Source organism: Trypanosoma brucei, chromosome 10 (genome assembly GCF_000210295.1).
Source record: "Trypanosoma brucei gambiense DAL972 chromosome 10, complete sequence".
Lineage (NCBI taxonomy): Eukaryota > Euglenozoa > Kinetoplastea > Trypanosomatida > Trypanosomatidae > Trypanosoma > Trypanosoma brucei.
Genome location: NC_026743.1, coordinates 1,238,132 through 1,252,247, shown reverse-complemented (window position 1 = coordinate 1,252,247; position 14,116 = coordinate 1,238,132). Strand labels below are relative to the sequence as shown.

Below are 14,116 nucleotides of genomic sequence, written 5' to 3'. Positions count from 1 at the left end.
TATGTCCATGCATCTATTTTTTCGGTCATTTAGTCGCTACATCCCTCATCTCCTCTGAGGGCTGGTGGTAACCCACATTCAAAGGAAGAGACGGGAAAAAAAAAGTTTTTTGGTCTTTATCATCTTTGGTACGTTCCTTCTAATTATCGTTATTTACAATCTTCTCTTGCAGCTCATCCCGCATGGGAAGGCGTAGTTGTAAAGTCACACAAATATGGTTGACACTACTGACACTATTTCCTTTTTTAAAAAAAAAAAGTGATGCTATTATATTCCGTGTCTTAGGTATGTTTGGTATTAAGAAAGACATTTCGTTCACACGTATGCGGACACACAGGTGTCGATATGACCCTAACTCCTCTCATCTACTCTACAGCCAGTTGCAACAATAAGAGAAGCAGCGGCTAAGCAAAGGATAGGGAAGAGGAAAAAAGAAACTAAGAGGAAGAGGGAGAGAGAGAGAGAGAAAACAAATACGTGTGTTAGTGTGCATGTACATATATATGTAATGAAGTAAGACACAACAATGGCAACGGCAACAATGAGGATGAAGATAATTAAAATATGAAGGGAATTGCGAACACATATAGCGACAGGAACGGAAGGGAGGGAAAACGAAGAAGACCTAAAAAGTGTGGTGAAGCCTTCTACGCGGTTAAACCATCTACTCATAGTCAGCAAGTGCACGCGAGTAAACATATACAAGTATATAAATTCCTTTCCCTCTTTTTTTCCTTCCTCCTTCGCTTTCTTCTCTTTCGTCAGAAACGGTTTTGTATATATTTATAAATAAATAAATATATATATATATGCCGATGTACGAAAAAAAAAAACGTTCAGGTGCCACCCCGTTCATTCTCCTTCTCTTCTCCCGCTCTCTTAGTTAGCTCCGTCTGCATTTTTACATAAGTTATCCTACATAATTATAAATATACGAATTTATTTATACATATACTCAACTCTTTTACCTTTATGTCCACTTATGATTGCTTGAGTGCGGTTAAATAAATGCGGGGGTGGGGAACAAAAGAAAAGTGTAGGGCGGTTTTCTTTTCAGTAATGCGTGCGTTTGACTATGTAATTCCGTGAGCACGTGGCATATTCACTATCTGCTCAGACATATTCGATTCTCTCAGTCTTTTTGCGCATTCATTTCACTGGATTTGTATCATTTCCTGTGTTTTGTGCGTGCAGTCTGCAGGTGTATTACTCTCTCATTCTGAGTTAATGCTGGTGCTTACTTTTTTCTGTGTTTCTTTTTTGTTTGTTTGTTCGCGCCACCACCCCGCTCCAACGAATCAAAACGCTATTTTTCTCAAAATGCAAAAACTGAGAAAAAACGTAGTGACACCAACAGGAGAGTAGTAATACCAATGACAACATAATGATAATGGTAATAATAAAAGGAGGGGAAGCGACCACACCTCAGCACACGCATGGGCAAACGAACAAATAAACATAAATATTTATTTATTTATATGTGCAAGATATTTTCGATCAAACACTCGGAAAGAAGCAACCAAATACAAAAAAAATTCAGAGTCAACGCCAAAGGCGAATCAAGAAACAAAAATGTAGACGGATAAACGCAGAGACGAAAGGAAAGAAAAAGGTGAGGTGCGAACAGAGAGTTTGGGGGAGGCGGTGACAACGAGCAGGAAGGGAAAAAACGGGAGGGGAATTAATAGTGATAACTGTAGTGGGGGTAATGAAAATAATAATGGTAACAATAAACATAGCGCAGTTTGTGGGGCGCATCACCATTCCTCTCCAGGGCCCTCACTCGCCCGTACCTCTGTAGTTACATTCTGTGGTGACACCTGCCCAAATTCTGCAGTAAGCAGTTCTGCGGATGTTAGCGTGCAGAAGGTAACTATATATATATATATATATATGTATATAAACTTAGCCGAGGAGAGAATGGAAGGAGTAGTGTGTAAAATAAAATGATACGCAAAACCACACATACGTACTCACCAAGCAACCAAAAGGAGTTAATCAAATGGGTTGGGGAAACAGTGTGGAACGAGAGGGGAACACTTTAGTGACTTAAGAGATGTCATGCATACGCTACTCACTTCCCAAGCTCACAGAGTGGTCAGAATCAAGCGCAAGAAGGGACACGGTTATACTAGGTTCCTGCGCTGAAACACTCGGAGTTACACATCGCCGACCACTTCTACTCCCGCTACTCCGTTCCTCAGTTGCCTGGTCTACTAGTGGTAAACTCCGCACAGAGACAACCTCCGGGGACGCTGATGCCAGCGTTGAAAAGGGCAAATGCGCGGCGCCAATGTGGGTTGTTAATCGTCCAGTCTCTTCCTTTCCACCAGAAACAGCGAGTCGCAGGGATCGTCCGTATATGGCCCTAAGGTCCACGATAGTTTGCGCATCATCAACGGACCATGCGACGAAGAATTCATCTTTGCAGGATTTACGCACCTCAAGCAAAACATGATGAAGGCAGGTTAATGTCACCTTTATAAAATCGAAAGGCCATGCGGATACGGCAGAGCAGCAGCTGGATATGTGCAAACGGACTCGAGTGATGGGGAGGTTTGGCCCCCTATTCGTAGAAGGAAATAAACGGGACCGAAAGATACCTGAGCCTGAAGAGCCCGCTGAAAAGAACAAGGGCGACTCCTTAGAAACGACAGCTCCATTTACGCGACCGAACCGAGTGTTTACCACAATGGTACCTAAATCCCTGCGCCGACCATACTCTTGATCCTTATGTGGCTGCAGAGTGTATTTGTGTGTTCCAGTTCGGCATATCTCTTCCATTGGAAGGCGGGCGACGCCGAGAACATCGCATAGCTCGATGTTGGTGTCCCAAACCTCCAAAACGATATGGCTGAGAACGTCAGGGACAAACGGAAGGACAAAAGTGGCTTTCGGATACTTCCACTGGGGTGCCGTACAGCCCGACACGAGTGGTGCAACTACAATACGCTTCCGTCCAACCCGTGCAGTTACGACAGGGTCAATCTGGAAATCATCAAACCCAGTCCCCTGGAGGCTCTCACAACTACAAATATGAACCTGCAAGAAGTAACCTTCTTCTATACTAGAGCTGGAGGTGTCGGTGAGGTGATTGGTAAGACCTGATCCAGGCGGTTGGCTGTGGCTGATAACATCTTGTATTGGAAACGAATGAGCCACCACCGTGAGTAGTCCCTTTCCCCCAATGTCAAGCATCATACGATTGCGTTTTGTGCCGTTCACGGTAACCGTCATCGTTGCTTCACCAATCTTGCTCGACTCATTGTTGTCATACACCTCCAAGTGATACGTTACGACGCAACCGGGGAGCGAGGGGCAAAGGATGAAGCAAGAAGCACGTTCCTCCGACCATTTCGCCTCATACGTACCAAAGTTCATTGCGGTGCGCATAATTACCTCCCCTTTGGGGCCCCGGATAATGACAAATGGATCAGGTACAAACTCTAAATCCAGATTTTGGCGTAGAGAAAGCGCCTCCACATGCACGACAAGCAACTTCGACGGTCGCTCCACGACGTCCTCCTCCCCACATGGTGTTTTGGTTCCAAGAATGGAAACATACAAGTCGCCATAGGGGTCCCCGCCGGTCCCCTGAGCGCGAAGGAGAGGTAAACACTGCACACCGGTACCGCCAAATGCGAGAGTGTCAACGGAAGTATCGTACGACGCCACAAACGTGTCGCGATGGAAAAGATCAAAACTGATTACACCGTCCCCCTGAGCAACACAAAAACTGGTTTGCCCCGGCCACGCGGGAGAGCGTGTTTTGGGTGCGATCTTATGGGTGCGCAGAACCTCTTTTGTCTTCCCATCCATCTCCACACTAATGTGGACGGCAGCCTCTATACGATGCTTTAAGCCTTTCACCCCCAGTACCTGCAGGTAGATTGCACTAAAGTCATCAGATGATTTGCAAGCGTCCTCCTCCTCATCAAGATGCTTCTGCAGTGCGTGGTGCTTGGAAGTAGTAACGGCCATCATGCACACCTCAATAGTGGCTTTGGTCTCATTGATTTCATCATTAGATTCCGTAGCCCCACGATGCATGACCAACTTCCGAAGGCCAACACCCCTATTCTCTCCTAAGTCAGCTGCGGCCAGGTTGGCAGTATATTCAACCTTATCTTCCTGGCCCGCATCACAGATGCAAAAGCTGACGTCAGCATCACGGCGAATAAATGTTATAAAAGAGGCCACCTCAATCGGCCAGTCCGGTTCCACACGATCCTCCATAATTGGCGTTCTGATGAGGACGCGCGTCTTGGTATAAACCTTCACAATAGGGTACTGCATATCGTCACTTAGCTGGAGGCCCTCACACTTCCTAACGTGCATCAGCAGTAGTATCAAGTCACAGCTACTCTTACCACCACTACCAACCTCTTCCGTAATCAACTGCTGCTCTGCCTCTGTTGGTAAGCAGACACGCACCACTTGTTGAAAGTAATTTTGGTCGTCCAGTTTCACAAAACGATCAAGAGCAGACTGGAGTGCAGAAGCTGTGATTTTCGCTTGTTGTGTGTAATCCACGCTATTGAGTCTTGTGTATATGTTAGAGAAACTGTACTGTGTCGAACCGTGTACATCAGGCGTAAAAGGAGTTTGGGGATAAGGAGTATAATTTCTGCTCACCCCGCTAAGACTCCTACGCCGCAGCGTCCCATAAAGGGACGATGAATGCTGTAGATGGTGCTTACCACTGAGCCCCGAACATGGACGACCGGACCGCAGGAACAATGAAAGGCCGCCAAACTGTTGCCCCTTTAAGGTTGTATTTGCCATTTCATCGGTGGAGCGAAACGTTGACATAAAATCTGGTGTCACAAGAGCAACTTCGGGAGTGCGTGCTCGTCGGTGCGCAGTCGTACCGACTCCGTCTGCTAACTGTCGGTTGGTGTCGTTTAGCACGTCCTCCCCGTTAAATGGCGCGCCATCCACATTATAAGTGTTCACATTGTCTAAAGTGTACACAACAGAGGGCGGTAAGACGTACTGGGGGAACGTCAGATCGTCACCCACGGTTGTCTCTAACGAACACTCTCCCGTCACAACGGCACCGTCGTCCACCACCAATGTAACCTTGCTGCGATTTATTTGCCTGATGAAGAACAGTAGTCTGTTTGAAGGTATTAGAAGGGCCTGCTCAAGTAACATTTGCCGCATCTCATCCACCTCATCAGAAAAGTCGCAGTCAATAGCACTAATTCCTAGCCCTACACCAGCGGACAACAAACTCCCCGCCTGCCCACCGAGTTCAGCCTCAATGACATGCTCGGTCTGCTGCCGTTCGCTGCGCTTATCACTTTCATCCGTGTCCGCTGAGGGCAGCGCTACCTTATCCTCGATTGCATACGCGTTCCAATCAAACTTCTCCAGTGGCTCCTCCTTCACAGGAGTAGTCTTGGCTACCGCTACAAGCCTTGGCGTGCTGGGAAGTGACGGACTTCTGGGTTGCCCCTTCTGACGGAGTGAATTTGACTGCTTCGCCCCCGAAGGAAAGGCAGTTGTGCCTTTACGCGCGGGACCCAACTTTCGGGGTGCAGGGGTTGGCTCCATAACACTTTCCGGCCCGTACTGAGCGCGATAAAGTTCAATCCCCTGACGGCATATGTCAACTGCCTGTTCCCTGGCGTTTATGCTATCAAGCGCATCCTTCACTACATCAACGTGGAACATCCAGCCATCAACAGATGTGAGGGAGGTAACGTCTGTGGGCCATAAATGCGGATGGAGAAACAACTCACCCACAAACCCCGTTGACGTACGAGTCGCTACAGTATCTTCAGCACCTTCCATTAAGAGGGTTCCCCGCCCCACAATGAAAAGATGATCGCACAAGGTTCCCTTTTTGAATAACACTTGTCGCGGGGGCAGCACCACTGTTTTGGCTTTCTCCGCTATGGCCGCTCGGACCTTTTCTGTCGCCTGACTGAGACAGGGAACGCCTCCTAACAAAACAGTAAGGCTCATCACGTGCCTTGTCTTGGCGTCCTCCAACCACTGCTCACGCCTTCTCAGGGCTGTTCCAATCACGCTATCACACACGTGCGCCTTCTTCCTGAGTCGCTTCATAATGTGACGACGGTGCAAACAGTAAACTTCACATAAACACGTGGCAATCGCATGGCAGCAGCGTGGTTCATCAAAAATGACACTCACCTCACCGAAGGCTGCGCCGGGGCCAAAGTCCAAAATGGGCTCCTTGCACACCACAACCCGAACGGCACCACGGCGAATGATGTACACGTACGGATTACGGTCCCCTTCACCAAACAGGGTGTCGCCAGCGCAAAACACCTTCACCTCCATGAGGCGTGCGAGACGAATTCGCTCCCCTGCACTGAAGAAAGACCAAAGCCAACTGCGACGAAGCGTCAACGCGGTGGGAAAGTACGTTCGTTCCAAAACGCTTTCACATAATGGTGCAACAGTCATTCTCAAAGAGTCTAGCATCCCCTCAGCAAATGGCTCCATTGAGGTGTAATTGATGGCATCCCAAACCCAGCGAGCGGGTATTACTGCTACATCGGCATAACCGTGCGCCTTTAGACGCGAAGGTGCAAAATCCCTACAGAGAACGGTTTGTTCGCATAAAACGGAACGCTCAGGGTGCCGTATGTTACCAGACGTCTTATTCGGTGTAAAGTTTTTCTCAGATTTTGGTAGCGTCTCCTGCACCTCACCGAAGAGAACAACAATAATTCCAGTCGACAAGTACCATTCCCTCGCATATACAATCACCTCGCCATCTTCTAAGTAGTGATACTGTGCTCCCTCAGCAAGCAAGGTTAGCACGTCCATAGGCCAAGTGGAGATTATTGAGTTGGAACTCCGGTATGCCTGAACAATGGAGTCGATAGTGTAGCTCCGAAGCTCTGAATTCTTTTTGTGCAGTCTACTTCTTCGCAGCCGGTGCATTCCCAACTTTGCCACTGGCACAAATAACTTTGCTAAAGTTTCCTTTGCCTCGCGTATCTCTGTCTCCCCATATAGGGTGTGTCTCCGTCCAAATGTGGTGGTGAATGGAGTCACACGATGAGCTTTAAGATCTACACCAGTGTTATCAGCACTGATCCCCCCATTCGTGTTGGTCGGTTGCAAGGGAATTGAAGCTTTTCGCTCATTATTACATCTGCTGAAACTCATTCTGTAGGGGTTTTGAGGAATTAACGTCATCGTATTTCAGCAACACGCGAGATAAAAGGAGAAAAAGGCAAATAACAGTGTAGGGGAGTGCTATATAAAATACTCCCGAACCTCCACCACACCAATGTATGGAGTTGCTTTGTGTCTGTCAACCCTTTTGTTTGTTTGTGTGTGCGTGCGCGCAAGTACGTCCTCTCGCTCCAACTAAGAAATGAGCCGACCAAAAACTTGAATGTACGTATGTCACTCTCCCACCACACAAGCACGCGGGCCACAATAACACAAAGAGAATACAAAAAAAAAATTATAACAATAACAATAACAACGACACCAACAAAAATTTCGAAATAAAAAAGGGTGAAATAGAACAATGTGTAATGCTAAGTGGCGGGGATGCGCCCTCCTTTCCTTTCCCACTTCTATTCTACCTTTCCTGTCTTTTTTTGCTTTACTTCTCGGCAGGAGGACACACCTTCACTTTCCCCCCTATCTATATATCTAACTCCGTAACCCCTTCTCCCTTCCTTTGATTTGCTTTGTTTTCCCTTTTTTTTGGGGGGGAGGGAAGGGGGAAAATAAGGATTCTGAACCCCTAGTTTAAACTAAGAAGGAGGCTAACAAAAAGTTGGTGTAGAGTACCCCTTCTTTACACCTACCGAGAGACAAAGGGTAAGTACAGACAATGTTTAAAAAAGTAAAAGAAGGAGAAAGGAAAGAGAAAAAAAGTGGCAGAACGGTGGGCAGCAAACAGTGAATTAACACATGCAGTTGCATTAAGGGATAATCAAAATACTAAAAATAGAGAAGATGAAATGGAATGATAACCATCCACCTATGGGGAAGGAAAGGAAACACTACCTCCGCTAATCGAAAATTAGATCGCACAAAACGAGACCCCCGCCGATCGGATGAGCGGTGCACGAACACCGAAAAGGATGTTTGAAGAGAAACGAAAAAAAAAAGCAAAACAGATGACAAAGAAAAAGTGTTGGCACGTCGACGCACAATAGTGTGATAGTGGCAACTACAAATGTAGTTTTCATACAAGTCGAAAGGCGGAGAAATGCAGTATCACAACACAAGGGAACGCCCACATCAGTTCACAACTCACCGAAACGTACTCACTAGAGTTTAGCACCGAAGAACAATAAATGCCCGCACTCGCTTCTAATGTCACTGTCAATATGTTACTCACACGAGCAGCAACTTCCCCATGCATGTGTCCTCTATGATTAACAGTGCCCGCCTTCTCCCTTACGGGCAATGTAAAACACATCAGCTGTTTCTCTATTCTTCAAGCAACTTCTTCCTCTTTTGTTCTGCCTCCATTTTTACCTCCAGCGTCTGACTTTCCACCAACTTATCAATGTGAGTATATTCCTTCTGTATCTTCGTCAATAGCCAATCAACGCCCTTCTCCAGTTCAGGATCCTCCTCAATGCCACATGAAGGCACTAGATGGTAGAGAGAAACATCCCCAAAGAGTTCCTCCAAGAGGCCTTCAGAAACAATCTCAACGCCTCTGCTACTCTTTAAGTCCTTTTTGTTAGCCAGCACCAGCACCGGCTTGCCACGCACATGCTTGTGCTGCGCTACAGTGCGAAGTGCATTGAGGGATTCCTCCACAACCGCATCATCCGCTGCAGAGTCGATGACGAACATGAAACCATGACAGTCGTGGAAATAGTGAACCCAAATTCCTCGAAAGTTGGCGCCTCCGCCAAGGTCGAAGATGCAAAGATCGCACCTATCCGTCTGGAATCTTGTAGGAGTGAATCCGACGGTAGGCATAGGATTCTTTTCAATATTTCCTCCCAAAGCAGAAATGATCGTTGTTTTGCCGGCATTCTCAATACCAAATGTGCCTATTGTGATCTTCGTCAGCTTGTCCTTCGCCCCCAATGGCGACGACGGAAGCATTGTGGGATCATGTGCTGTTTGCTTCTTGGAGTTCTCCACCGTGACCAGCAACTCCCGAAGGTATTCAAAAGGGTTCTCGGGGCGCTCAACTAGCAACCTGGAAGCCATGAGCTCAAAGAGATGATGCACATTATGCTCCTTACAGTACGCAACACGACTATCGTGTTCAGAACTGCTCATAATCGATTCCTTTGAATATCTATCGGTTAATTAAAAAATATTCTCTTACTTAGAAACGATTCAGGTCACTTAGCTTCGGCCAATTCGGTGATTGTTTGATCCCTTTCTCAACACAAGAGCACAAACTCACGAAGCAAAACCCCCTTTCGCCACTAAATATGAAAAAAAAAAAGATAAACCAATAAAACACATAAGGTGGTAATACCTAAATAATACAGTGGTATCAAAATAATGTAACGCATAAACTTCTGCACGTGAACTTCCCGAACAAACACAAACACACAAAAACACAAACACACACAGAAGATAATCATATAGCTCTTATTTCCCTCACACATTTGAGTTCACACTACTCTATAACATGGAATGGAACAAAGTGGAACTTCAGCACGCAGAGAATACAAGAAAAACAAATTACCACTGGAGGTGTGTATAAAACAAAAATAAACGTCCGCCAGAGAGAGAGAGAGAGAGGGAAAGAGGCAATGTATCTGAAAATAATACCACTTTTACGTTATAAATGTCTCGTCCTCAGAAAATACACGGGAACTTCAAGCCGCAGAAATATCGAAATCAAGACGTTTAAGAATTATCTTGTCTGTTGTTGACTACCATGGAATAAATGCAATTCATCATATTTTTATTCCTCTATTATTCCTTTTGTTTCGCTCCTGTTCGTGTTCCCACACACACACATCTGTCGTCTCAGGTTGCTCAAAAGAGATGATGACGAAAAAAAAAATACAAAAAATAAAAGGAAAGGGAGGATGGCCACCTCACATTAACACGGTGACTAACAATTTCACCGTCCGTTGCGCCCTCTTCCACTTTTCATATTCCCTTATCCAAACGGAAAAAGACGCAAAACACAAATCAATTTCTGCACAAACTAAAGTGTGGGTTGCACCACAGGTTTGGATGATTCCGCTTCAATTGCCGCGCGTGCGGTCCGCAGACACTCCTGCAACTCATATGACGCCACACTCGGGTCAAAACAGCGCTGGCACGTCGGGTCCTCTAACATTAGTTTAAACAGTTCCACCAACAACTGGAGCGTACCATCCGTGCGAAAAACGGTGTCATTCTGCCATCGCACATAATATTTCGATAAAATAGGCATAGCATGATACTCCAAAAGGTTAAACGGACTCGCACACGACGGTACAATACTTCGTAGTAGTAGTAATATCTCACTAGAAGCTTCGTAGAATTCAGGAAAGGCATCAAGAAGACCCATCGCTATAGGAATAAAGTCAGCATCCTCAATGCGCGAATTGATGGACCTACCGCCAATGGCTGCTGGTGGGAGTCGTTTCGCATCATGAAGAACTCGCACATGTTGAGGTATGCCCTTGTACCGAGCAATATTCAAGTTGTCAACAGCTGCCTGAATGCCATCGGCCTCAATAAATTCTTTTCCGCCCTCTAGAGGATAGTGGCGCAACAGGGAAGAGATGAGTAAGGTGATGTACCTTGTGTCAGTTGGGTCACCCGTACTTTGCTTATAAGCTTTCACAATTTGCTCAACACCATTCGCCTGCATTATTCGCCGCTCCACGTCGCCGTCTTCACACTGCGTAAAGCAGAATAGACATAGGCTGCGAAGCGCCAGAACACGTGCGAATTCGTCGCTGCTGTGCCGTAGCGCGCGAAAAATCATGTCCACACCGTTGCGTTCCTTCACAAAGTAGTTTGTCAATGACGGATAAACGGCTAAAAAGTTGATAAGACGAAGAAATTGGTCTGGCCTAAAGAATATATGCTTCCGAGTCTTCCTAGAACCTGCACCCAAAAAATCCTCAATGGCAAAGTCAAGCAACTGCCTCCCACCTGTCTCGAGAATTTCCTTTTCCGTGAGCAATGGTGGATCAAGAGAAAGATCCATATGATCCACCAGCACACGAGCAAGATACCCATCGGCAAGTTCATTATCAGCCCGTAGCGCAGCCATTAGGAATCGCATCTGCTTTGAGAACTCCAAGGGGCCAAAAAGCACGTCAGGAGGAAGTTCCAGCGCCATCGTCTCCGGGTCCACATCGTGCAGTTCAATCCATTCCATCGTCTTGAGTAGGGGTTTCCGTATCTTAGTTACCACAGTACCAGCCATTTCTTCAAAAGGCTCGCGATTGAAGAAGTACAAAGTGGCACATACGCCCCCAAGTGCCCATGGCCATAACTGGTGAAACCGTTCACGTGACCGGCTCTGGATAAACCATTGTGGTCCCCTACGCATCGCCGAGTCGCTAAAATGGTCAAATGGAAGGGATCGACGCTGCAGGCCAGCCCAGAACCAGCCGTTACACCTTCACTGAGCCTTATTGTTGTTGTTAATAATGAACAATTACAATACGGGGGGAAATGAGGTATACATCAATTCAAGCATAAGCAACAGCGTTCAAAAACGAGCAAACACACACGACAGGCACATCTTCTTTACCCCTTCCACTGGAAAAAGGCTAAGGTCGAATTATTATTTTTTTTTACCGAATAATACACACCGCAGATGGAGACCAAGCCGATCCCTCGCGTTACTGGCACCGCGGAGGAGGGGGAAAAAAGGAAACGGAATCGGCACCCAAGCGGCCACCACGCCCCCAACCGCGACCCGACCACTGTAGTAACGGAACCAATGCGCGTGCGCTCACTCACACACCAAGAATAAACAGGTAGAAACGAACTCCAAGAGCAGCACTCATGTCGTTACCTCTGATGTCATTAATCCGGAGTAATGAAATTGGACAGTACACGCGTGTAAACCTCCTGTTCAATGACCAAAGTACCGCTCTCGCGATGCACCACGGCGTGCTGTTCCCCACTATTTGAAAGACAGTTTAAGATTATTTCCATCTGCTCTTTCCCGATATTTTTCAACAGCACCACATCGTGACGAAAAATTAGTCTTCGGCATTCCCTCTCCCACGTGAACAGTTGATCACAAAAGGATTGTGGTATAATATTTCCCTGACGATATTCAGATGTGTTACCGAATCCCGCAGAAGCAGCGGGGAGAACCGGGCACGACGGGTCACCAGCCTCACTATTGCTCTGCTTGATCATAGAAGGATGTGCCTTCACCGTAAGAAATTGCAATATATGGTTTGCGCCTATGCCTTTCGCTAGTGCACTTGCAAATGATGCTCGTGTCACCCTGTAGCATACAACCATTCCCACCACATCCACTTCCTTTACCGCAAATTGATCAAGAATGCGCAGCATGTCAGGATTTTTCGTGTATGCGTATAGTCGAAAATTTGTTTCAGTGATGATAGTATCTTCATCCTCCCGCCGTAGACGAGATGATGGACCCCTCGTGTCGTCCAGCAATGCCGCTGTGCAAAGCGATGGTGTAGAACTCCAACATATGGCGTGGTGGAAGTGGGGAGAAAGCACAAAGCATTTCTCTCCGTTACAAATAAGGGGGTAAACCAACCCGACCTCCGAGAGGCGCGCCAGCAGTTGAAAGGCCTCAAGGTCATCATCCTTTGAAGGAAACAAGTAAACATAATCACTTGTGTTAAGTGCAAACAGAACAGCTAGAAGCTGCCAAAGAGTGGCGCGTGAGACTCCTTTACCCGACATTATGGCCAGCGCGCGATCTAACACAACAGATACTAATGTCCACCACTGTTGTTGAAGGGGCTGCATGCAAAACGCCAATCCTTCAGAGGTGACGACCCGCTCTTCCGACGGTGGTGGGATCAGGCGGGAAAACTGAAGTAATGCAGCGATAGGCTCGTTACGTCTCCCTCCAAGAGGCTCCAGTGAACCCGATAGGGCACAGGCAATAACTTCTCGAATGCGTGTTCTACTCATATTAAGTGCGTTCCGCATCGATGACTGTGCAAGCGGCATCCTATCACATTTTTTCTTGTAAAATCGGAGTTTCCCACCCACCATCGTTAGTTCACATTGTCGCTCACCATCACCTCTGGGGTCCCAGGCACACTCAAGAGCCTTCCGAAGTGTACACCAGAGAGGAGGCAAATCGGATTCATGCGGTGCGGCTGAGAAAATCCGGTCCGTCAGTTCATGCAACGATCCAATGGAAAGTAGGACTGTGACATCATCCCTCAAAGACAGCGGATCAGCAATGCGTTTCCCTTTGCGGAAGGCAGCCACTAATTCCTGATAGCAGAGGAGTGCAAGCGCGGGGCACTCCGAAATTAGCGATTCGCGTTGAGGGTAACTCAATATCTGATTCAAATAGGACGGGTTCATATCTCCTAACTGAAATGTGGGAAAAGGAACACCTCAGGGATCTCTACCTCTCGTAAACGATCCCGCAGTTCCAACACCTTTCACACTTCTGGCGCCTTCCTGAGTGCGACCCTTCTGAACTACAGTTAAGCAACTGCCACGATGTCCCTACGCCTTCCAGTCCCCTCCCCTGCACGAATGAAAAGTAGTCACCGGTGCGTCCCCAACAGGTGGCGACGGCGGTGCCAACAAAGCAAAAAGCAAGATAATTGAGAGCATTTCCGAATTATTGACGAGGATAACACAATGCAGAATAAGGAAGCTTGAGGGAAAGTCACACCGCGTTAAAACAGTGATCCTTCGGCGTTCTCTCAGTATGCTGGCCCCATTTACGCATCTGCGGGTCAGAGAATGGTCGTAAAACTAAAACTATCGTACGCGCAATGCATATAAAAACAAGAAACCCCTAAACAGGGGGCTTTACGGATCTCATCGCCTTCACCAACGGTTGCAAAGGGTCAACGAAAAGGTGTAGGGACACGGCTCCGACGTCCCCGCTACTGCTGCCAGTTGAATAATGCAACTCCGTGGCACCACTGTGGTTGCCACCTCCGAAAAAAAAAGTGTCCCAACAACCCCCAAGCAGCATCACACGCAGATACAAGTCATC

The 14,116-nt window shown here is 47.0% G+C and overlaps 5 protein-coding genes across 5 annotated transcripts; all 5 read right to left on the bottom strand.

Annotated features, from left to right (window-relative positions):
• Nucleotides 1-351: 351 nt before the first annotated feature.
• On the bottom strand, nucleotides 352-699 carry TbgDal_X6380 (hypothetical protein, unlikely; the record flags this gene model as incomplete). Its single annotated transcript, XM_011779515.1, has 1 exon — nucleotides 352-699. One exon carries the CDS (start codon nucleotides 697-699, stop codon nucleotides 352-354), a length of 348 nt encoding a protein of 115 aa, XP_011777817.1.
• Nucleotides 700-2,070: 1,371 nt separating this feature from the next.
• TbgDal_X6370 (hypothetical protein, conserved) lies at nucleotides 2,071-7,179 on the bottom strand (the record flags this gene model as incomplete). Its single annotated transcript, XM_011779514.1, has 1 exon — nucleotides 2,071-7,179. The coding sequence occupies one exon, from the start codon at nucleotides 7,177-7,179 to the stop codon at nucleotides 2,071-2,073; it is 5,109 nt and encodes a 1,702-aa protein (XP_011777816.1).
• A 1,257-nt stretch (nucleotides 7,180-8,436) lies between these two features.
• On the bottom strand, nucleotides 8,437-9,249 carry TbgDal_X6360 (ADP-ribosylation factor-like protein; the record flags this gene model as incomplete). The annotated part of the gene is made up of 1 exon (XM_011779513.1): nucleotides 8,437-9,249. The coding sequence occupies one exon, from the start codon at nucleotides 9,247-9,249 to the stop codon at nucleotides 8,437-8,439; it is 813 nt and encodes a 270-aa protein (XP_011777815.1).
• Nucleotides 9,250-10,138: 889 nt separating this feature from the next.
• Nucleotides 10,139-11,482, bottom strand: TbgDal_X6350 (hypothetical protein, conserved; the record flags this gene model as incomplete). Its single annotated transcript, XM_011779512.1, has 1 exon — nucleotides 10,139-11,482. One exon carries the CDS (start codon nucleotides 11,480-11,482, stop codon nucleotides 10,139-10,141), a length of 1,344 nt encoding a protein of 447 aa, XP_011777814.1.
• A 482-nt stretch (nucleotides 11,483-11,964) lies between these two features.
• On the bottom strand, nucleotides 11,965-13,467 carry TbgDal_X6340 (hypothetical protein, conserved; the record flags this gene model as incomplete). The annotated part of the gene is made up of 1 exon (XM_011779511.1): nucleotides 11,965-13,467. One exon carries the CDS (start codon nucleotides 13,465-13,467, stop codon nucleotides 11,965-11,967), a length of 1,503 nt encoding a protein of 500 aa, XP_011777813.1.
• Between the last annotated feature and the right edge of the window lie 649 nt (nucleotides 13,468-14,116).